At 39.1% G+C, this 23,416-nt stretch overlaps 2 protein-coding genes across 5 annotated transcripts; one reads left to right on the top strand and one right to left on the bottom strand.

Annotated features, from left to right (window-relative positions):
* The first annotated feature begins 7,778 nt into the window (after window positions 1-7,778).
* On the top strand, window positions 7,779-23,048 carry n6amt1 (N-6 adenine-specific DNA methyltransferase 1). Of its 4 annotated transcripts, none has more exons than XM_053615799.1 (7): window positions 7,779-7,870; window positions 8,981-9,136; window positions 12,438-12,524; window positions 12,853-12,943; window positions 17,366-17,449; window positions 18,159-18,300; window positions 19,551-19,740. In XM_053615799.1, the coding sequence occupies exons 2-7, from the start codon at window positions 9,009-9,011 to the stop codon at window positions 19,670-19,672; spliced, it is 654 nt and encodes a 217-aa protein (XP_053471774.1). In that variant the 5' UTR covers window positions 7,779-7,870; window positions 8,981-9,008; the 3' UTR covers window positions 19,673-19,740. The 4 variants fall into 4 exon arrangements, with proteins under 4 accessions (XP_053471774.1, XP_053471775.1, XP_053471778.1 ...); XM_053615800.1 differs by having other exon boundaries at window positions 7,792-7,841; XM_053615803.1 differs by lacking the exon at window positions 7,779-7,870 and adding an exon at window positions 22,228-23,048 and having other exon boundaries at window positions 7,895-9,136; window positions 19,551-19,668.
* Window positions 20,438-21,929, bottom strand: LOC128602181 (trifunctional purine biosynthetic protein adenosine-3-like). Its single transcript, XM_053615804.1, has 2 exons — window positions 21,163-21,929; window positions 20,438-20,925 (listed from the first exon to the last, which is right to left on the bottom strand). The coding sequence occupies exons 1-2, from the start codon at window positions 21,229-21,231 to the stop codon at window positions 20,737-20,739; spliced, it is 258 nt and encodes an 85-aa protein (XP_053471779.1). The 5' UTR covers window positions 21,232-21,929; the 3' UTR covers window positions 20,438-20,736.
* Window positions 23,049-23,416: the final 368 nt, after the last annotated feature.

Below are 23,416 nucleotides of genomic sequence, written 5' to 3'. Positions count from 1 at the left end.
TTCCACCCCGGGCTCTAGTGTCTTGCAGTGACCCTCAGGCTTGGGTCTTTTTGAACAGGCCGTACCCTCGGTATGACGGAGTGGGTATTCCCATTCCCATACTGTTATGCTAAATGCAACGTCAAAGTCCCTTTGAAAGGAAACGTCGGGGTTACGCATGTAACCCTGTTCCCTGAGAAGGGAACGAGACGTTGCATAGCTTTGTCATACCAGGGCAGGCCTGTGAATTGCGTCTTCGCTTCAGATAATTGGCTATGATTGCCCTCAGGTGTGAATGTGTGTGTGTGAATGGTTCCTTGTTGTGTATTGGCATCCCATCTTGCCTTGCAGCCAGTGTTTCTGGGATAGGCTCAAGAACCAACACAAACTTAACCATGATAAAGTACTTGCTAAAGATGAATGAATTGATTAATTAATTAATGTTTTCTTATTATATTGGAGTCATATCAAGCAGTAAATGGTCATGGGTACTTCTGCAGATATGTGGAAACAGTTCAGGAAACAGTCTGTAGTTTCACACTACTCCTGACCCACACCATTCCCTGTCGACTTAAGCGTCAGCTGAAATAGCTGTATTTTCCCTCTGCCTGGACACAGCATCATTAACTTCAAAAACATCCCAAGTCTGCCATTTATTGACCCTAAGGCTAATGTAGGCCAAATTCTCACTTTATTGGGCTTAGAGAGTCCTGTGCTGATTTATGTGTGCATGTGTCAGAGTGAATGAGTTCAGCACCAACTTTCTGATGAACTGTATTGTCCTTCTTTTTGCACCCATTCAATATTCTCATTGGCACATAATAACACTCAGTTTGATCTGATAAATTGAATTATCTTCTTCCCACAATAGTTAATCGTTATTACCCTAATATGTAGCTTATTAATGTTTATCTTCAAATAAGAATTAACATTAAAATAAATACATTTGGCCTAATTTGCATAAAATATTAATGTTATTCCTTCTTTTTTCTTCTTTGCCTCATTCCCACTCTTCATCTTTTCTTCTTTTTCTATTATATATGGCTGTAGCCTTGGGATGAGGGACGAAGGGTGCTTAAAATCAAGTAATTTTCAGGGCTTTAGCTTGATAAATACAGCATATAGTCCATGGCTCAAGCATCTGGCTCAAACCCCCCAAATATTTCTGTGCAAGTAAATCTCAGGTCTATAGGCCCAGCTGAGCAATCGTTTACATTTAAACATACCCTGTAGTGAGTGCATCCGATTCTGTATAAGCAGAGAGAGATTACATGTGTAAATTCTATTAAATACTTGCACAATTTCTCTATTTAATGGTTTCTCATAGATGAGACCAGTGGAGTTATTTATCATACTGTACAACATATATAGGTCGATATAATGTGGTTTTACTAGTGACTTTCAACACACCTGAAGGCGGTGTAGAATTCTTGTAAACAGGTACTTAATAGTGCTACATTTTTAGACTTAACTGAAAGGCTCCCTCGCTGGCCATATTTCCACTGCTTTGACTTTTATGAATACAAGGCAATGGAAATGGTGCTGTAGGGACTGGACCAAGAGTCCACACACGTCATATGATTGCATGCAGGACATTCCAGTCCTGTCAATTCCATATTCCAATTATAAAATGTGTCATATAACACATATAACAGCAGCATAAAACCTTTACTAACATTCAACACATGTTTTTAAAATGCTGTTAAATTAATTTGCCCAAAAAAAAAAATCCATATACACCCATTGAAACAATTTCTCTGTGATCTCCTGCTAATTATTAGCTTTCATCCATGGTTAATATGGTTGCTCTTTGTGGAATTAAGAGTTTCCATACACATTAAGAAAAAAAATTAACATACAATGGGTATTGCTCAAATTTGGAAGGGCATTTAATCAGACCATATCAAGATAGCTACAACTGTTGTTGTTTTTTACAGCATTTCATTGCTCCAGTGTACAACTGGCAGTATGAAACATTCTGGATTTACTGGACTTCACCACCCCACAACACCACCACTTTGAACTCCCTGGTGTCAAGCTACAGCCTCAGATGCAGTTTGCTAATCCCAGTATGTTCCAGCCTCTCATAAAGCTAATTCTCACAAATCCATTATCCTTAGTTTGGCTGTATCTTTCGATGAGTAGCCAGGACTGAACATCCTGCCTGGGACTGTTTCTCTGACCATGGCAATAGAATGACTTGCCCTTAGATATTCTTCTTCTGAAACTCTTCATGCTTTAATAGCACTCTTGTAAAAGTGTCACACAAAATACCACAGACTACAAACCACAGCATGAGTTCAACTTGTGTTCAACCTGGTTCTCACCAGGTTTCATGCCACACATTTTCTTCCTGATAACTGAGAGTTCTTAAAATCCCACAGGCCTGTAAATAACAAGGACACATTAAGTATTTAAAAAAAAAAAAGAACTTCCGGGACTCTCATTACTGACAATCAGAATTGAATTCTGTCTAGTCAGCTGTATGCTTCTGGAGTATTTCCCCCACACTCACGACGTACTTATTCACTCTCCTGATGTCCTTTTGGGGCCCGCAAGCCTTAGAAGTGTTAAATACTCACTTTTGTAGTAACAGGCATGACAGGGCAGCCTGGTATATGTTTAACACCCTTGTGGAAATCAGCTACCTTGGAGAGAGACTGTGTAAGGACATTTACCACCCATAACTTTAGAGTATCATTAGTATTATACCAATAACAGCAGTTTCTTTCATCTGAGATGCCAAAGGGATAGATGCACAAGACAAGAGATAGTGATGCAGAGAACTGACATATGATTGATATTCATAAAAGTAGCACAACTACAATTTTCTGTTGGTAGGATTGTCTGCCAACTGTATTCAGAATTCAGGGGTTTATTTTTTAACATTCACAGGCTGAAGAAAAAAATTAAAACCTTGTGCTCGTGTGAGTAAGTGCTTTGCGCTCACTGCAGGTACTGTTTTTACTTCAAGTCTGACTTATATTCCTTTGCACCTGTATCAGTTTCATTTGTAGGTATGTGGATTTATTTTCATTGCTAACTCCTCCACTGTTCCTGAGATCAAGGACAGGACTATGAGGCAGACAAGGTATTTTTACTCTTTTGTGTTGATTTCAAGGTGTGGAAAGTAAAACTTAATGGGAGAAATTTAAGGAGTAACAGTGCCAGCAATGCTGCTGCACTCTCTCTCTCTCTCTCCCTCTCTGATTCTCCCCACTCCATGTATCACTGCCAGCTAAAACAATAAAAATCACCTTTCAAAGCAAAAAAAAAATAATTAATTTAAAAAATGAGCCTAGAAACATTTCAACATGGATGAATGCTGCCCTCTATCTACTCTTAAGCATTTTTTCCATGCAGAGCAAGCTTTTTATGGCACTCATTTAAACTGTCAAATTGCTTTTTAACGTGCATGCAAACTTTCTGTCCAGACAAATAAATTACCATTATCAGTAATACAGTCCCCTCCCAAAGTATTAGAACAGCAATGCCAATTATTTTGTTTTAAAAAAGACGTTTGGGACACTGAAGACATTTGGGTTTGAGATCAAAAGATGAATATGAGACAATAGATCAGAATTTCAGTTTTAATTTTCTGATATCTACATCTAGATGTGTTAATCAACTAAAAAAATAGCACCTTTGGTGGCACTCCACCCAATTTTTATGGTGAGCAAAAGTATAGGAACAGATCATTTTAAGGTAAATTAAAGTAAATAAGACTTAATAATTGGTTGCATATCCCTTGCTTGCAATAACTGCATCAAGCCTGCAACTCATTAACATCACCAAACTGTTGCATTTGTCTTTTGTGATGCTTTCCCAGGCTTGTACTGCAGCTACTTTCAGCTGTTATTTGTTTTGGGGGGTTTCTTCCATCAGTCTCCTCGTCAGGAGGTGAAACCAGTGGTTTCTTTCATTTTCAGGACATTCAAAATTGTTGTATTTGGCTATACCCACTGTTTGTGCAGTGGCTCTGGTAGATTTTCCCCCTTTTCTTAGATTCAAAATGGCTTGCTTTTTTCCCATAGACAGGTCTTTGGTCGTCTCCGTGTTGGTTTATCTTTTTTTTTTAAAAAAAACAACAGATGCAATCTTCACAGGTGAAACCCAGAACTCAAGCCAAGAGTAGACATTCAGAGCTATTCATTGGGCAACAAGAAATGCCCATCAGTCATATATTCCAATATGTTTTATCACTTGAAATAATGGGTGGGGTCAAGCAAAAGGTGCCATGTTCTATGTTGTTTAACACATCTAGGTGTAAATATGCGGAGACTGAAACTTAAATTTTAATCTATCATCTCATATTCATCTTTTGATCTTAAACCCAAATGTCTTCAGTGTATAAAAACAATAGAATTGGCCTTGCTGTTGCAATACTTTTTGGAGGGGACTGTATGTGCATGAACTGTACATATACGTATTTTCCCCAGCACTGCTTCATATCCTCATTTTTTCAATCGGTTGTAGAATTAACTCCATATTCTGTAACTACTGCAAAGCATGGCAATTCAGCTGTCCAAGTCCTACCCACCACAGACTCTGTGTGTGACAATAAATGAAAAAAGTAAAGTTTGCTCTATCAGTTTCTGTTTGCAAAATGTTTTATGTTTTACAGCTTCTCCTTTATGTGTGCCTCTCATGTATATGAGTGGAACTGAGTGGGGGCTGTTAATGAGACTGTAACTGGAGACCATCTGGAGCAGCTCCCCATATCCTAAACAAAAAAAAGTGAATGGAGATTTCAAAAGTCTGTTTAATCCATTGTGTCTGTCAAAGAAAACATAGACTGATTGTTCCACAGTTCTTAGCTCTTGGTAGCACCATGTGTGTGTAGGTTGAAAAATCCAGACCATCTTTGCCAGGTGTTGTGATTTTCTAGCTTCCTTATTACTTGACCAAACTGAACAATAAATGTTGTTTTTTTCATTTGCTTAATGTTGTGTTATTATCTTAAAAGAAAGCTATCTACAATACAGAATTAGTAGTGTTAATTCAGTAATCAACATGTCCCAGCTGTTAAAGATGGTCTACTGTCTTGGTCTGGGTTTTGGAAGCTAGTAAACTATATGGCCAAAAGTATGTGGACACCTGACCATAACATCCATACAGTCCCCTCTGAAAGTATTGGAATGGCAATGCCAATTCTTTTTTTTCTTCTTCTTTCCTTTTTTTTTTTGCTATACACTGAAGGCATTTGGGTTTGAAATCAAAAGATGAATCTGAGACGATAGATCAGAATTTTAGCTTTCAGCTTTCAGTTTCTGTCCAATCTTGATCATTGCATTATCTGAAACTTAGGATCTTTGAAGAAGGCTATAATCTGTTCATACTGAATTTTTTTTCAAAGATTCTTGAAAAGAAGTTTTGGAAAATATTTAAGATTTTGTAAGCTGTTATTGGTGAATTAATGTATATGATTTAGTCCAACATCTTATATATATATATATATATATATATATATATATATATATATATATATATATATATATATATATATATATATATAATCAGTTTTACTTAGCCTATATTGTTCATATAGTATTAGAATTAGAATGGTGAATATGGCTGTTATTGACATGTGATTTACTGATGTCATGAATAAGTATGCTACAAAGTTTTTAAACATGTTCTTGAGGATGAAAGGAAAGGCCTAACCCAGTGAAAACTTCTGTCGCAAATTACCAAACATGACATTAAAAATGTTTTTCAGTCAGTTTTGACAAAAGGGTAAGCCATAATTTCTTAGAATATGATATATGATAGGATATGATACATGACATTTTTCCTTCACGTGCACATAGGGCACTGAAATCCCTGAGGATTTCAGAAATGCATCATGCTTAGACAAGTTGGAAATTCAAAAACTGTCCCAGTGTCTCAATACCCTATGATTTACTCAGAAAGGTGCATCTAGTTTACCTTTAAAGCATTACTCTAAACGGTAATTACAGTCCAATTATGTACCTAAAATCCTTTTTTTAAAGATATAGTATCCACATTTCCAGGTGAAATATACTTATTAAAAATTCAAAAGATAAGGGTGTCACCACAGCGACACGGGAAGGTACAGTTTAGTATCCCTTTTCTGCCAGTGTGTGTCATTATAATATACATGTCAAATTCCTTTATAAACCTTAAAAAATATAATACTAGAGCGGTTACACATGAGACTACATTGTATTTTTAAAACCATATTTCTCCAAATCAGGTTTTTACTATATTTAGAACCAACATTTTCTCTTTATAGAGGACCTAAATTCATGACATTTTCTCCTACATCATGTCCCTGTTCAGAAAGATATTTAAGATTAATTTCTCAGAATGCTGAAAACTGTTGAATTTACATTTGATTTTTTACTGAAAAAAAATGTCATAAATGATTTTTATGACAGAACATATTTTACTGACTAAATAAAGTAAAAATAGAAATGATGTTCAAACAAAGTTTTGTAAAAGGCTGTAATACTAGTGAACTAGTGAACTTTTTTCCACTATTTTTTTTTGCAGTTTTATTATTATTTATTTATTTATTTGAAACAAATGATACAATTTCACATTGCAAATGATACTATCAACAATACCTTGAGTGAAAATTAGATCCTTTCACCTGAATTTCAGAATTTCTTAGTATTCAGTACATCACCCTTACACTTATTGACATTGAGCTCTCAAGCTGTTATGGATTCCACAAGTGTGTGTAAAACCTGACAAGCTCTGTTAGATCAAATTCATCAGAGTGACATCTGAATATTTGCTGCAGTTGAAGAGATAAGACTCCAAGATAATCTGACCTTTTGTTAACTCCAACATGGTCAATAGCACATATTTTCTTACATTTAAATAGAAATCTGTATCATTTTTCTACACTTCTACACAACAAGTGCTTAACAAGTGTTTGGACTGCTCTAGAAAAAAAAAATCTATCTATCTCTCTCTATGTGTGTGTGTGTGTGTGTGTGTGTGTGTATATATATATATATATATATATATATATATATATATATATATATATATATATATATTCATTCATATGTGTATATATATATATATATATATATATATATATATATATATATTTATAAATATATATATATACACACATATATATATAATTTCATTACAAATTATATTAATATGATCTTTGAAACATTTAGATGAGTTTCATTGTTTCTTAGTATTTGGTATGTCCATTTTGGATCAAATCTGAACACATGTGTCATCTGAACATGTGCTTCAGTAGAAGAGATTGAGGAAAATTTGACCTTTTGTACAAAGCATGGTCAATATCACACATTTGCTTACATTTAAATATAGTCCTAGAAATAGTGCAGAATATAATATAATATAATATAATATAATATAATATTCAATTTTATTTGTATAGCGCTTTTAACAGTGGACATTGTCTCAGAGCAGCTTTACAGAAATATATAAACACAGGATACAGATTTTAAGTGTGTGTATCTATGCCTAATGAGCAAACCGGTGGTGACGGTGGCAAGGAAAAACTCCCTAAGATGATATGAGGAAGAAACCTCTCTGAAGGGAACCCGTCCTCATCTGGGTAACAACGGATAGTGTGAAATTAAAAGAAAGTTCATTATGGTTTTATATAATATAATATAATATACAAAGAAAATAACTGTTTATTAATCTTGAATATTCAGTATACACACTATTTTCTTTTAGTGTGATATTAATTTATATATGGTTGTTAGGGCAACTTGAGACAAGTGTAGTGTAGTGTAGTGTAGAAGGTCAACTTGAAACTCCAACTACCACAATGCATCATTGATATCAACCGGAAGCGGAAGACGTGCACGTGGATGTACACTAGTGTAAAAAGAGAAAAGGTACGATACGCGGATACGCTGCTTATTTAGTAAGTTTACTAACTTTCCTGCCCTTCGTAAGTCTTGTACAAGGAGAATGGGTCGATGTTACTGTTTCAGTGGTTTGTGAATAATAATGGTGTCACAGCGCGCGAAGCTACAGTTCAGTCAAAAAAAAGAAAGAAGCATGGCGTCTCGTGTGCTTCAGGACGCAGTATGAAATCAAACCTTTATCAAATCTACACCTTGGATGGGAAGTCAGTCGGCTTCAGAATTATTGGCACACCGGGGGATAAAGATATGAAACATCCTTTTGTGCTTAATTAGCGTAAAACGAACAAAACTACATGTCATAATTATTGGCACCCCTGCACTTAGAACTTTGTTCCACCTCCCATTACATAACATCATTGAGGCTCCTCCGCCAGTAATGCATGATGATATGGGATATCTGAGATCACTACCCAGTCTCTCCAGGGTCCTCTGTCCTCTCTTGTGGACACACCACTTCAGACCACCCCACAGGGTTTCAGTCTAGTTTAGCTCTGGTGACTGGAATATCCAGGTCAAAAACTTGATTCTGTGGTCAGTGAACCATGTGTGGGTTTGGGTGTGTGTTTGTTGATAATTATCCTGCAGGACACTGAACACACAACCCATTTGTACCTTTTTGGCAGAAGCGGCTAGATTAGAATTCGGAGTCACCTTGTAATTCATGGAGTCTGTGGTGCAATATATCCGAACAAGATTCCCAAGGCATTTGGAGAAAAAACAGTCCCAGAACATCACAGATCCCATACATACAAACCATACAGACAGTGGGGATTAGGTTCTATTCTGTATATCCATCCTTCTTTTTACAAACCCACATTGAGAGTTTCTTGCCAAAAAAAAAAAAGCTCTACTGTTGTTTCATCTGTCAATCCAACCCGTTTTCAGTCAAAGTTCCAGTAGTGCCTAGTGGACTTACCTTCTGACATGCTTTCCAAATAATTTTTCGGGGTGGGGTGGTGTATGCTTGTAGACTTTTGTCAAACTTTTCTCATTTTGTGTATTCTGTACAGAGTTGTGTGGTTTGGTTTGTCTCAATTTATGCTCTTATGCCTTTTTATTATTATTTTTTATAGCTTGTGATTTTGCCTTTTTTTTTTTTTTTTTAGGAACGTGTCCATTAGCTATGTCATTCTGATGTACCCGACTCCTTTGTACTCCCATGCTGGTCATGGGCCTTTCTTAGAGGTATATGAACCAGCAGAAGATTCTTTCCTTTTGATTGATACCTTGGAGAAGGATGCTGATTTGTTGCTGCGAAGCAAGTGGGTGTTCCATTTCTGTTTGCTCCTGTATTCAATGTAACTTTGGTAAACATTCATTCTTACAGATGTATGTAAGTACATGTTGTTTTCGTTTATGCAAGTCCTGGCAAACAGCAAATACAGGACAGCAATGCTTTGCTAGGTTGATATTTTATTTATATTACTGCTAAATAAAATAAGGAATCCTAGTATTTTATGGAATAGTGTTCAAACATACTGGTGTATCTCAAAAATTTGAATATCATGGAAAATTAAATCTTTTCTGTAATTTAATTAAAAAAGTGGAACTCTCATATATTGTAGGTTCATTACACATGAAGTGAAATATTTCAAGCCTTTTTTTGTTTTATTCTTGATGATTATAGCTTACAGCTCATGGTAATCAAAAATCCAGTATTTCAAAATATTAGACTAAAGAAATTATAATACAGAAATTTAGAACTTCTGAAAAGTATATTAATTTATGCACTCAATACTTGGTCGTGGCTTTAATCCTTTTGCACAAATTACTGCATCAGTGCGGCATAGCATGGGGGCAATCAGTCTGTGGCACTGCTGAGGTGTTATGGAAGCCAAGGATGCTTTGATAGCGGCCTTCGGCTCATCTGTATTGTTGGGTCTGGTGTCTCTGATAGATTCTCCATGGGGTTCAGGTCAGGCAAGTTGGCTTGTCAATCAAGCACAGTAACACCATGGTCAGCAAAAACCAGTTACTAGTAGTTTTGGCACTGTGGGCAGGTGCCAAGTCCTGCTGGAAAAAGAAATCAACATCTCCATAAACCTTATCAGCAAACGGAAGCATGAAGTGGACTGAAATCTCCTGGTAGACGCTGCATTGACTCTCGACTTGAGAAAACACAGTGGATCAAAACCAGTAGATGACATGGCACCCCAAATCATCACTGACTGTTGAAACTTCACACTGGACTTCAAGCAACTTGGATTCTGTGTCTCTCCACTCTTCCTCCAGACTCTGGGACCTTGATTTCCAAATGAAATGCAAAATTTATTCTAACCTTCCCCATGAATGTGGTTTGTACTGAACCAGACTGAGAGATTAAAGGCTCAGGAAACCTTTGCAGGTGTTTTGTGTTAATTAGCTGATTAGAGATCTTCTCAGGTCGACATTTCTGTATTATAAATTCTTTATTCTAATATTTTGCGACACTGGATTTTTGATTTCCATGAGCTGTAAGTCGTAATCATCCATATTAAAACAAAAAAGGCTTGAAATATTTCACTTTGTGCAATGAATCTAGAATATATGAAAGTCATACTTTTTAAATTAAATTACTGAAAAAATTTTAACTTTTCCACAATATAATTTTTTTTTTGTCATGCACCTGTACATATATTTGAAGGGGAAAAATTGGAAATTGAGGTAAGTTAAATAAAAAGATAAGTTAATAGGAAATTGATAGATACCCTGCATCCCAACTGGCATACTATGTACTAAAAGTCTGTACTCTATTTCTGAAGAAAAAGTTCATACTTTTGAGTGTGTAGTAAAACAGTATATAAGTACAGGGACATACAAATACATTGTAACAGCAGAGCACACTGTCACCGTAAACAAACTCCTCGTTGCATTTGAGCTTTTCTTCATTCCTTATTCCTTATATAATTTATATTATATAGTTAAGTTGATCATTCCATTGATTTATTTTTCAAGTTGTGAGAAATATTGGCTGAAAAAGTGTCCAGGGATCCACACTTCAAAAATCTCCTGGAAATAGTAGACCATCCAGGTACCTTTGGGATACTCACTTCAACATATTACGATTTGGGGCACACAAATTCTCATCTCGGATACTATTTAGTAGAGGTCGACCGATTGATCGGTTTTGCTGATTAATCGGAACCGACAACAGATTGCTCAAACTATCCTTTTAACGGCAAAAATCCACACAGATAGTTTTCCAAGTTGTATCCATTGCGTGAGCATCCGAGAAGGGTCCGCTGTCATTATACAGTGCGAGAGCGGTCTCTAGAGGCGAAATAAAAACAATTTTTTTAGTTGTTTTTTGATTCATTTTGGACGTTTCTATTTTTATTTGTTATTTGGAGTGTTACTGTTTGGTTCAGTTTGGATGTATATCTTTTATTTACTTTAATATCTTTAATAGTTAACATTAATATTTATATAGTTGTCACAAATGGGAGTGGGAGAGACAATTTTATATCAGAATTAGTAACCATATTGCTTGCATTATGGTCCTGCAGACACACTTGCACCCACCTTATTTTAAAACTTTGTCACTTAGTCATTTACTGAAGTTGTGTGTGAATATTTTCACAGGCCAAACCAAAGTAAAAATTCTCAGCAGATTTACAAACGTTTCAGTAACCTTCATTTTCTTCATACTTGTGTGCGTATGCTTAGTGCCTCAGTACCAGGCGCACCCACAGCGCAGCTGATGTACATTTAGTGACACCATTGAAACTCCACATAAGGCAACGCTTTTGTGTTTGAAAATGACAAAGTAACGAGGAAACGGCGAAAGAACACCTCCTGAGTGCACAGTGCTCTGAATTTTCCATCAACGCAGCTCAGTTGTAGCAGTGAGTTGGCAGCCATAGGCACCGGCTCTATACCGATCTCTCCATTCTTTTACAGGACTGCATTTCTTTTGTCCTATTTGAGTGGCTCAGTTTATTCGTCTTAATTTATGGATTTGTATTGTATTGTGAATTTGCTATGGACTTCAAGGTTTCATAAAATTTTTGTGTGCAGTTGAAATAAAAAATCTATTTAAATAATTTAAACACATGCAGTAGCTCATATATATGTTCAAATATATATATATATATATATATATATATATATGACATATACGAACCTCGCTTCAAATATATATATGTATTTGAAGCGAGGTCCATATTAGTGAGTCTCATTATACGTGAATTTAACTCAGTAGCTCTAATAGGATATAAACTTTTTTCCCCCAAACAAACTGGATTTTCATGAATACCACATTTCTTGTGTGGATGATATACAAACAAATTTGTTTGTATCCAGCTTGATTATGAGGCCCATTAGACAGAAAAACCAAAGATGTACGTATTTTTATTTGGTACTGGACTTCAGTTAATGTAAAATGTATTTAATGAAAATTGGAGAAAAGGGGGAACATTTCAACCACACATTTGTGTTGTCAGGATTGATTATTCTGAGCACTTGTATTAATGCCCATTCCTGATATACTGGCATCAAAAACATTAACTTTAGTGTGAACTCACGTTCCTTGTACGTATGCAACTGATCCTGTAGTAATTGATTAGGTTTCTCTGCGTGTTTCAGACCTGTTGTCTGCCTTGAGGTTGGCAGTGGCTCAGGTGTGGTCTCTGCTTTTTTGGCATCAGTAACCGGAGCTGGAGCATTATATCTGTGAGTATGTGGATGACTTGTGATCAGTATTTCATTTGATGTCAGCATTTTACTTAATTTTTCCAAAAAAAAGGAAAAGAAAATGTTAAATCGAAACTAGCAGTATTAATTCTGATTAAATTATTTGTCATGTCTATGTTTCTGCTGTTCTGCTGATATCTTGTGGGCAGAAATTATTCTTGATAAATTTGCTCTATGTGTCACCGGCATAGATTTGATTAGTTTTCTCTGCAGCCCTACAGCAAAAAATAAAACTCAAACTGTGGTTCTGGGTCAAAGTGAGTACATTGTTTTTCATTGTACCTTTCCTATACTGTGCATGTCGAAGCTGCACTGACTTGAACCCGGCAGCAGCTCAATGCACAGCAGAGACATCTCGCTGCAATAACCTGGACCTGCAGCCGGTTATAACCGACTTGGTGAGATACACTTAACTCGCTCTCTTCTTTCCTTGCTCTTGAACCATTTGGTTAGAATTGTTTAAGCATGTGATGCTAATCAATACTGCAGTACATTGTGATATCGAAGATGTACAGTGGTGCTTGAAAGTTTGTGAACCCTTTAGAATGGCAGAAAAGTAGACAAAGAGAACTTTGTTAAACAAATGAGACAAAAATATTATACTTGGTCATTTATTTATTGAGGAAAATGTTGCAATATTACATGTCTGTGAGTGGCAAAAGTATGTGAACCTCTAGGATTAGCGGTTTAATTTGATGGTGAAATTTGAGTCTGGTGTTTTCAATCAATGGGACAGTGATCATGTGTGAGTGAGCGCCCTGATTTATTTAAAGAACAGGGATCTATCAGAGTTTGATCTTCACAACACATGTTTGTCGTCTTCTTCTTTTCGTGTCGAGGTTCCACTTCATATTAGTTTCAGGTCATGCACAGGTCATGCGCCATGCAGGAATGTGGACACCCGGGGCACGACAACAGGTGCGCCATGGTTTGTGGCGCTAATCCGCAGGTGGTGCAATGAGTTGATTGGCCAGGAAGCAGTCCCCATCTGGCCATATTCTCCCTGCAGTGTCCGACTTGTGTTCTTAGTCTGTTTAGCACCCTCCATATTGGCCATGGTTGTTTGTGCCCAGGCGGCAGATGTTCGGCGGGTCGCACATAGAGGTCGGGCAGGGTGGCACTTGCCCTGCCAGAACGAGCAGCGTGCCTTGGACGGGTCACCCAACAGAGGGCTCGTGCACCTCATGAAGCTCTTGCGGCTCCTTAGGCGGGCAGGCGGCAAGTGCAGCGGGTGTCGTGGGTCTTGCTCCTGTTTCCGTTTTTCGACGGCACAGGCAATCTCTCTCTGAATCTCTGGGGGAGCGATTCCAGCTAGCGGGTACAACTTGTTGAGTGGGGTTGGCTTGAGGCATCTTGAGGCGCCAGGCCAGTGGTGTGCACAGTGTGAGCCTTTACGCCCCAGCTGGTGTTAAAGCAATGAGCTTTGTATGTGAGCGCCCTGTCTAGTGTGATCCCCAGATATCTTGGTTAAGGGCAGTGCTCGATCTCTACACCATTCCAGGTGACACTCAGGGCTCTCCTCACTTGCGCAGGTGAAACACGCAAGTCTGCATCTTTGAGGGGTTAGGCCTGAGGCAGTTGGCCTCATAGTACTGTCCTAGATGTTTTAAGGCCTCACAAGGTCGACTCTACCTCTTCGAAAGAACTGCTCTGCGCTGCTAAGGCCAAGTCGTCTGCATACACGAATCGTTGTATCTGGGGTGGGCTGGGTTGGTCATTTGTGTAGGTATTGAACAGGGTCGGGGCCAGGACGCTACCCTGTGGAAGAACATTTTTATGGCATCTCCAGCGACTCTTCCCCATGTGGAGATGGACTTGGAATCTGCGATTGTGGAGCAGCTCATTGAGAATTTTCATGAAGCCTCTGTCCTTGGTAATAATTGCAACTTTCGTAAGCAGTCCCTTGATGTTGACTGTGTCGTAGGCAATAGATAGATCGGAAAATGCCACCCCCATAATCATACCGAGTGCAAAGCCATCCTCAATAAACGGCGTCAGCTTCAGTGTCTGGCTCGTGCAGGATTTCCCGGGTCGGAACCCAGCCTGTTCTGGTATGAGTTGGGGCTCGACTACGGGTGCCACCCAGTTGAGCAAGAGGCGCTCGAACAGCTTATAGGTGTGGCAGAGAAGAGATTTTTTTTTGGTAGCTTTTGGCATCGTTGGGGCATTTCCCTGGCTTCAGCAATGCAACGACCTTTGGTTTTCTCCAAGCTCTTGGTATTCTAAGCATTGTTAGGCAGTCGTTGAAAAGTGCCAGGAGCCACAATGTTGCCACTGGACCAAGGTTCTTGATCTGCTCTAAGGTAAGATCATCAACACCGGCTGCCTTTCTGTTTTTCAGAAGTTTCACTGAAGTGACAACTTGAAACAGTGTGAACGGTTTACTTATTTCGCTGCTGTTTTCCTGTGCTTCCGCTACTAGCGCAACTCTATGTAGTCGGTGTAGGGGTTTACCACTGAGCAACGACCTGATTAGCGGTGACTTGTCCAGGGTTCGTAGCTGCAGGGGGGTCGCCCGTTAGCCTATGGAGGGTGGACCAGGTTTTTTGTTGTTGTGTGTCATGTCAATGTTCGCCACTGTGTCCTCCCATTTTTTCCTACGGCTCGTGGACAGCTCTTGCATCAGCTCGGCGCCAGTCTGTATGGTTTCCTTGGAGAAGGGCTCACTCTCGTACAAGGCCTCGTACGTTTTAAGAAGTCCTGATGCATTTGCGTTAAGCCCAGGGACGTGGTATGTGCGGCAGCCTCTCAGTATGGTTTGACATGACATGTTTCGGACGATTTTAATGAATTCGTCGTAGATGAAAAAGTACAGAGTTTCTCGTCAATATCCTCTGCGAATCGAGTCCAGTCTGCTTTACCAAAGATGAACCACCACTGGAAGGGAACCTTAATTGGTTGTACTACAGCTTGCGCCAGACACATAGGCCTGTGCTGTGTTTTTGGGATGGGTTTGTAGACGGACTTCGAGCACTGCTGGCTGATGTTCTCGCTGACAAAGATGAGGTCAGGGTTTTAGCCGCGTCGCCATCGTCCACTGTTGAAGGATGCAGGTAGCTTCGGGTTGTGGAGGAGAGTGAGACCGTTGGCCTCCGCCCATGCTTCAACCGCTTCGCCGTCAGAGTTGGTGGATTGGTTGCCCCACATCGTGTTGTGGCTATTGAAGTCTCCAACAATCAGTCTAATCCACTGGTCGTCTGAATCGCTGATGTCCCTCGGACAAACCACCGTCATCCGTATACAAACCACCTGCCCAAACTTTCATATGAAAGGTTGGGTACGTGGTTTGTACACGGATAAGATTGTGCAGGTACCAACGTCCTCAGTGATGAGCTCCATAGTGTCCCGACGAGCACAAGAAGATGTAACTGTAATGTCCGGTTTGGTGTAGATCGCACTTTCACGTTTTGGGTGCGGAATTCACGCTACTTATGTCAGTCCTGGTATCTGCGGCCTAGTTTCGCCAGAATCACGATGTGTCTCTTGGACGCATAGGATATTACATTGCATCTCGTGGCACATTTCCGAAAGGAGTAGCGCAATGTCTTCTGAGAAACCCTCTATGTTAATAGAGATGACGGTCAGGGCTGGCTCTGACAAGTGCCGTTTGGTGTCACATATTACTGGTCGAAGGATTGGCCGCTCAGCAGTATAACACTGAACGTTGCCCAGGGTGACGACGAGGGTCGTCGGATACTTCAATTGTTCCATACGGGGAGGCTCCTTCCGTGCACACCACACATGTATGTGGAAGTGTATCATGGCACAAACAAAGGAGATTTCTGAGGCTCTCAGAAAATGTGTTGTTGATGTTCATCAGACTGGAAAAGGTTAGTAAACCATCTCTAAAGAGTTTGGACTCCACCAATCCACAGTCAGACAGATTGTGTACAAATGGAGGAAATTTAAGACCAGTGTTACCCTCCCCAGGAGTGTTTGACCAACAAAGATCACTCTAAGAGCAAGGCGTGTAGTAGTATGCAAGGTCACAAAGGAACTCAGGGTAACTTCTAAGCAACTAAAGGCCTCTCTCACATTGGCTAATGTTCATGAGATCAGTATCAGTTGAAAACTGAACAACAATGGTGTGCATGACAGGGTTGCAAGGAGAAAGCCACTGCTCTCCAAAAAGAACACTGCTGCCCTTCTGCAGTTTGCTAAAGATCACGTTAACAATGTGGAAATCTGATGATATTTTATGTCATATTTATACAGAAGTATAGACAATTCTAAAGGGTTAATAAACTTGCAAGCACCAGTGTATAATATCACCAGGGAGCCTTCAAAATATGGTAATATTGCAACATTCAGGTCAGGAATTTTTATGCATTTTATGTATATTTTTGCAATAAGCCTTTTGTGTTTTTGAAATAACAACTGTCCCATTTGGAAGGAGAGCTATGGTAATATCTAAGATATTTTATTTTGGTTGAAGTTTTAAGCAGAATTACATGTAGCTAACATATCCTCTGTAATTGACTGATTAACAGGTATGTCTGTTTATATAGACGTGGAATTCATTCTGGTAGTTAATTTTAGGTCGTTTTGCATGGTAAGCGAACGATTGTGAGTAATGTTCAGTGGAGCTAGAGAGGCCACAGTGCAATGCCTGCTCATTGGTTCATTTTGAACCAAATTTGTTCAGATTATTACAGATACAGTAAATATCCAAATACAATATGATAAAGGGTGAAATTATAATGACATCTTAATTATAATGTTCCCCATCAGAGCACTGCCTTTTTGTGTTTACGCAAGCATAACTACTTCACTATTACTTAATACTGATCTGCATGTAAGAAGTTGTTTTTGTTCCTCAGAGTGAGTGTCTGCTGCCAAGATTGAATGGAATGGTGGATGTTCTTCTTTTCAACCCACCATATGTGGTTACCCCATCTGAGGAGGTAAGGCGGACTAATGCCAAACAAGTTAATGTAAAATAACAGTGTTAAAATTTGGTGTTTACTTCAGCTGTAAAATTCTTAGGCTGCATACGACTTACGTCAGACTTGGGAACTTGAACTCGGAATTCTGTCATTTTACCTACCTTGACACAATAGATATACGAAGTGGCTGGAAAAACCCCCACAAACACCTTTTGTTAGCAATCAACTAGCCAGCTGACCGTATACAGTATAGTCACTGTTATAGATTTAACAAACATGTACATTGACCTAAAGCAAATACTTGTGTATATACAGCAGAACTCATTTAAAGGTAAAAAGTCCTATTTTGTTTACTGATGAAGCTGTACACAGCCATGTTCATTTGATGTTATTGTTGAACTCGGGGTTGAGGAAACCATCCAGAGTTTATGAGTAGGAATTCCAAGCGGGCTGATTCTTTGGGGGGTTTTTCCCCCCTAGTCAAACTCAGCATTATATACCATGAAGAAACTTGTGTACTGTTGAAGTCTACTAACCCACATATTTTCCAAGTATGCTTTTTGATAACATTAGTTTTTATTTAAATTTTTAACTTTATGCAGACATTCTGAGAAAGCCCTTGAAAGTATCACTGAAATCAATTGAGAGTGCATTGACTTGATGTGTATGTTGAATAACGAGATACACAATTTCTTTTTGTCTAATATTGTTGACACTTCATGCACAGGTGGGCAGTCATGGCATTGAGGCTTCCTGGGCAGGAGGAAAGAGAGGCAGGGAGGTGATGGACAGATTCTTCCCCATGGTTTCGCAGTTATTATCCAAGCAGGGCCTGTTCTACCTTGTTACGGTGTCCGATAACAATCCAGGTAGGAGAATCTGAGAGAAGTTCAAGTTACTAGTTATCATAAGCCTCACTGCAGCTACTACAATAAGCAACCTGGCAACCTAAAGTCTTCTTTATTAGTGCTTTTTAGTATAATGTTACAGATGTTGCCATAACAGGGGAAAAAGAAAATTCTATCATCACATTGACTGTTTTTGAAACATTTGAACAATCATAATCAAGCAAACTGATTTTGGTGCCACATTAATGGACATTCCGTAGCCTTAATTGGCTAACTTTCATTTTTTTCAGAAGCTGTAAACTGAATGTTATAAGGGTATTGCATTAATAACATCAAGAACCACACACATAATGCATTACAATTCAATTCAATTCAATTTTATTTGTATAGCGCTTTTTACAATAGACATTGTCTCAAAGCAGCTTTACAGAAATATCAACATGGTACACAGATATAAAAGGTGTGAATTTATCCCAACTGAGCAAGCCACTGAGTGGCGACGGTGGCAAGGAAAAACTCCCTAAGATGTTTTAGGAGGAAGAAACCTTGAGAGGAACCCGACTCAGAAGGGAACCCGTCCTCATCTGGGTAACAATAGATAGTGTGAAAAAGTTCATTATGGATTTATATGAAGTCTGTATGGCCTTAGGAGCAGCCGTAGTCCCAGCAGTCTGGAATTAGAGAAGATTTGAGCTCCATCCAGAGGCAGAAAGGATCTGGATCTCTAGTATCTCCATAAATTCGTGTGGGGCTCGGTGAAAGGAGAGAGGGAGAAAAAAGATTATTATGACTGCGAAGTAGTAGAACAGAATCTAGTCAGGGTAGGCTTGAGTAAACAAATACGTTTTAAGCCTAGACTTAAACACTGAGACTTACAGAGAAACTCTTAATCAGATAACCTATACAGGGTGGCACAAGATGCTTGTACTGGTTAAACATATATATTTTTTCACGGAAGGGAATTTGGCCTGTGTAGCCTCATGTTTATATGCTAGTGAAACTGGACATGTGAATGACCAGTTGGGAGCAGGAAGCACCCATACACTGAAGCTTGCTAATATATAATTCATATTTATATAATAATTTTACCATACAGTGATCAACTTCATTTTGTTGATGGATACTGCAGGCTGTGCTTTGAGGTTTTTGAACCAAAGGGGCATAAATGACATTTTGGAAGTTCCAAGCCCGCATAGTGTGACATTCCAGCGCTTCCAGTTGCAATGGAGTGATAATAATCTAGTTTGAACTTTACTGTGTTTTATGTCTAGAAGAGATTCTGTCTCTGCTTGGTGAATCCGGCTTAAGAGGAGAGGTGTGTCTGTCTCGTCAGGCGGGGAGAGAAAAGTTGTCCATCCTGCGCTTCAGCAAGAGTAACATCACAGGACTGTAAATACTAAAGGCACAGTTGCACTACATACTGACTGAAATCCTCTCTGTATTCCCCAAAGCAGAGTGACGCAAAAAAACAATGTGATTCGAGTGGCAGTCAAAATCAGTAAAAGTTAACTTCCATGTAAAGTTACTGATATCTCAAGGAAACAATACACAGGTGTCCTGTTCTTGCTTTACTACACTAGTCCTTCTAAGGTCCTATATCTTGGTAGCTGTAGCGTTGGTGAATTTCGATATGTTTGAGAACAGAGACATGTCATGCTGAGAGTCCATCACAAGCAGAGAAACAGAGAAATGATAATGTTAACTAAGAAGAAGGTAAAGCTTCACACATCATCTTTTGCTCAATATTTCATAACTACTAATTTCATAACTCCATATTTTGGTCCAACAGAAATGACAATCTTTAAATAAAAAGAATTTACAACACTTAAAAATATGAGAAGTTTGACATTTTCTGACACCATTTGACCATGTTATGTTGTGAAACTGTGAAATTGGTATCGTTCATTGATATATTTTTAGAATCTGCATTAATATAGTAAGATCAAGTTGTCAAGATTTAATATAATGTATTCCGGACCAGGCAGTGACACAATATCGGCTTTTACATGCAAAGAACAATTAACAGTTAACTGCAGTTTATCACCAGTCATAACTGTTGTATCTCTCAGTTTTTGAGAAACTGATGACTTTGTACATGCCATGCAATTCATCTAGTTAACCCAAGTGGGTTAGTAATTTTTAAGTAATTATTGCTCAACACAATAGGAAGGGGTAAAGTGGACTCATAATAGCAGCTAAGTTACTAATATAACTACTTTTTTGATTCAGTATGGAGTGTTCAGTAATACGTGATGGCAACATTGTAACAGTTTTACTCATTGTAAAACTCTACACAGGACAATGTACAACACACTAGCATCAACATCTGAAATGAGATTAAATGAACACTCACTCAGTGTAATCGAGACTAATTCAGAGTCACGGACAGAGGTACTGTTACCATGTGACCATGTCCATGCAGTACTGCATCTCTATATTAAGCTCAAGCCCCAACACCTATGCTGACTGGTTCCAGATGATGTGCCCATCTTCCCCAAGTCTCACTGTTCCACTTGCTACAAGCTCTAAAGCAGTGGGGAAGGCCTGATGCTCTGCCTCCCGGATGCGCTCTGATGGATTGTCCTCGGTGTCAGTCAGAATGGGACCAGCTTCCTGTATGATGATGGTACCTGCGTCCACCTCCTCCTGTTAATGTGTTACAAGATACCAGATGAAATAATAAGGTTAAGCTTAGTTTTGATGGCAGAGAAAAGGTAATCCAAATCAGGGATTTGGCTGTGGGAGAGAACTCCCCAAAAATTACTTCACTGTATGTTATTTTCTGTTGCTGTCAAACATTCTTTCAGAGAACATTTTTATTCCTAAATTCTAAAGTGACCGTGGACTTCATGTTAACAAAAGCTGTGAAAGAAGCCAACTTACAGCCACAAAGTGCACAGTGCATCCGGTTATCCGAATCCCAGCCAGCTGTGCTTGCTTTTGTGCATTCATACCTTTGTAGGAAGACAGCAGTGATGGATGGATATTCAGCACCTTGCCTGTGCTGGTTCAAATTTAGCCTATTACCCAAAAACACTTAAAATTCAACATAGAAGCAAATACTCACATCTGTGAACCCAGTTGGAGATAGAAAAAAAGACACCAGCCGTGAGTGAGAAGAAGCAAGGGTCCAGATTTATTGGTTCCGTTCCACCACACGAGATCCACACCGATGAGAATTCTCAGAAGTGATCTGACACCTGGAGCTCAAGCTCCAGTATTTATACTGTATTTACACAGTAGATAACCAATATATTTCAGAAAGACTATGATATCAATACCAATAGGGTTAAAAAATAGCTCATCTACATTACCATTATGTTTTGAAAGAGGACTTTCCGGATACCATTAGGATCGAAAGTGGGAGAGAGACAAAACAATTTAGAGAGACCTTGGTCTCACTCTTATCTCGCGGGGGAAGCTTGACTCAGCTACCCTTATAAATGGCTCCTCATGGTTTTCTCTTAAAACCTTCCTTGCGAGACAAGAATCTTCACCATCTGAATTATGAGTAAGTTTCTTTTACATTTTTCTGTATTTCTGGTTTATAATTTACTTTCATATTTGCTCTATATCTCTATTTTATATATAGTTATACTGCTTGCAAATGGTTTACTGTACTTCCTACTTCATAATATCATTATATTACCCTTCTAATATCCTACATGTCCTACTACTCTTTATATTACCCTTATAATATCTTAATACTCCTTTTTATTATTCTTATAAAGTTATAATGTTATGTGTGTGTGAGAGAGCGAGAGAGACAGAAAGTGTGTGTGTTATGTCTGCATGCCTGCGCTTGACTGTACGAGAGTGTGTGTGTTTGCACTCCTCAGCTCTTATACTTCTCTGTGACTAATAAACCATAGTGTGTTACTCTTAAAAGATCTTAACGTGTGAATCCAATTCGTCAATATCCGCCTAATGCCGCTTCTGTGTGTCTAGGTGCCCATCGTCATTTTTTCTTCTCTCCTTTACTGGAGGGGCTGGATTTGGATCTGAACACTCACTATCAGCTCGCGCATCTCACTGCTGACATCATGGTGCTACTTAACGTTCTTCGCAGCACCCCCTCTGGAAATGGAAATGCGGGGTCCCCCCCCCCCCCCAATACAGAATCCACCCCGTGAATGTGTGTATTGACGCCTCTACACAGACAGACCCTCCCTCCAGCTTTCAGTCTGAGGATGATGTCACCTTCTCTGATCTGGGCTCTGACCATCCTTCCCTCTTCTCACCTGTCAGTCCACCGTACTCTCAGTGGTCTCCTTATTTCACCTTTGCTGACTATCCCATGTCCCCAGGACACACCCCATTTTCCTCCCCCTACCGCTCTCCTCAAGATTATGCACCCACCAGTCCTGTGAATTTTCAATAAAATTACATATTACATACTAGGTCTCCCTCATGTTAATTTCATGTCATTTTTATCCACAACAATTCCCCCCTCTGAGGCTATAAAGCCTCATACACTACCTTAATTAAGCGGGTATCTGTGGAGAAACTGGTTCTGCCGCACCCCATGGCCGTCCCCCGCTAGCTGTCGGAGGATTACTCTAACGAAGCCATAATTCCTGCGCTCGTCCTCGTAATCAAATGGGTCCCTTACAGTAACCACTTCTACGCTACACTGATCAGGATAGGAGCTGAGGAGGGTTTGTAGACCTGGTGGGAGACATGCTAGCGGTGTGCGCCCTGGGGCTTCATAGTAGATTGGCAGCTGGAGAATGGGCCTTAGGGCCCCTACGTCACGTCTACTTTGCGCCGGACTCATGTAGATGTACCCAGCCATAACTCTTAACCCTTGACTTCTCCTTTCAACTATATATATATATATATATGTTATTTCGAATCTACCTACCTTGATTATACGTTTGTTTGCCTACATCGATTATAAGTGTGATTAACTGAGTTCCCCTAATCTTTCATTACTACTCCTACTGCCATCGCTAGTCTAAGTATGAGTGGCCACTACAGTAACTACTTGATTGGATCTACACGTCCCCATCTTTCTCAACTAGGCCTGTCAGCCCACAGTTTTGTATTTGTCGGGACCTGCAGAGTATTGTTTCCCCCCAAAAACAAACAACAAAACCCCAAACCTTGCAGTCAGGGGTGGGCGAAAAAACCTTCT

This window comes from Ictalurus furcatus, chromosome 26 (genome assembly GCF_023375685.1).
Source record: "Ictalurus furcatus strain D&B chromosome 26, Billie_1.0, whole genome shotgun sequence".
Lineage (NCBI taxonomy): Eukaryota > Metazoa > Chordata > Actinopteri > Siluriformes > Ictaluridae > Ictalurus > Ictalurus furcatus.
The sequence above is the reverse complement of the archived record's forward strand: the minus strand, read 5'-3'. Positions and strand labels throughout refer to the sequence as shown.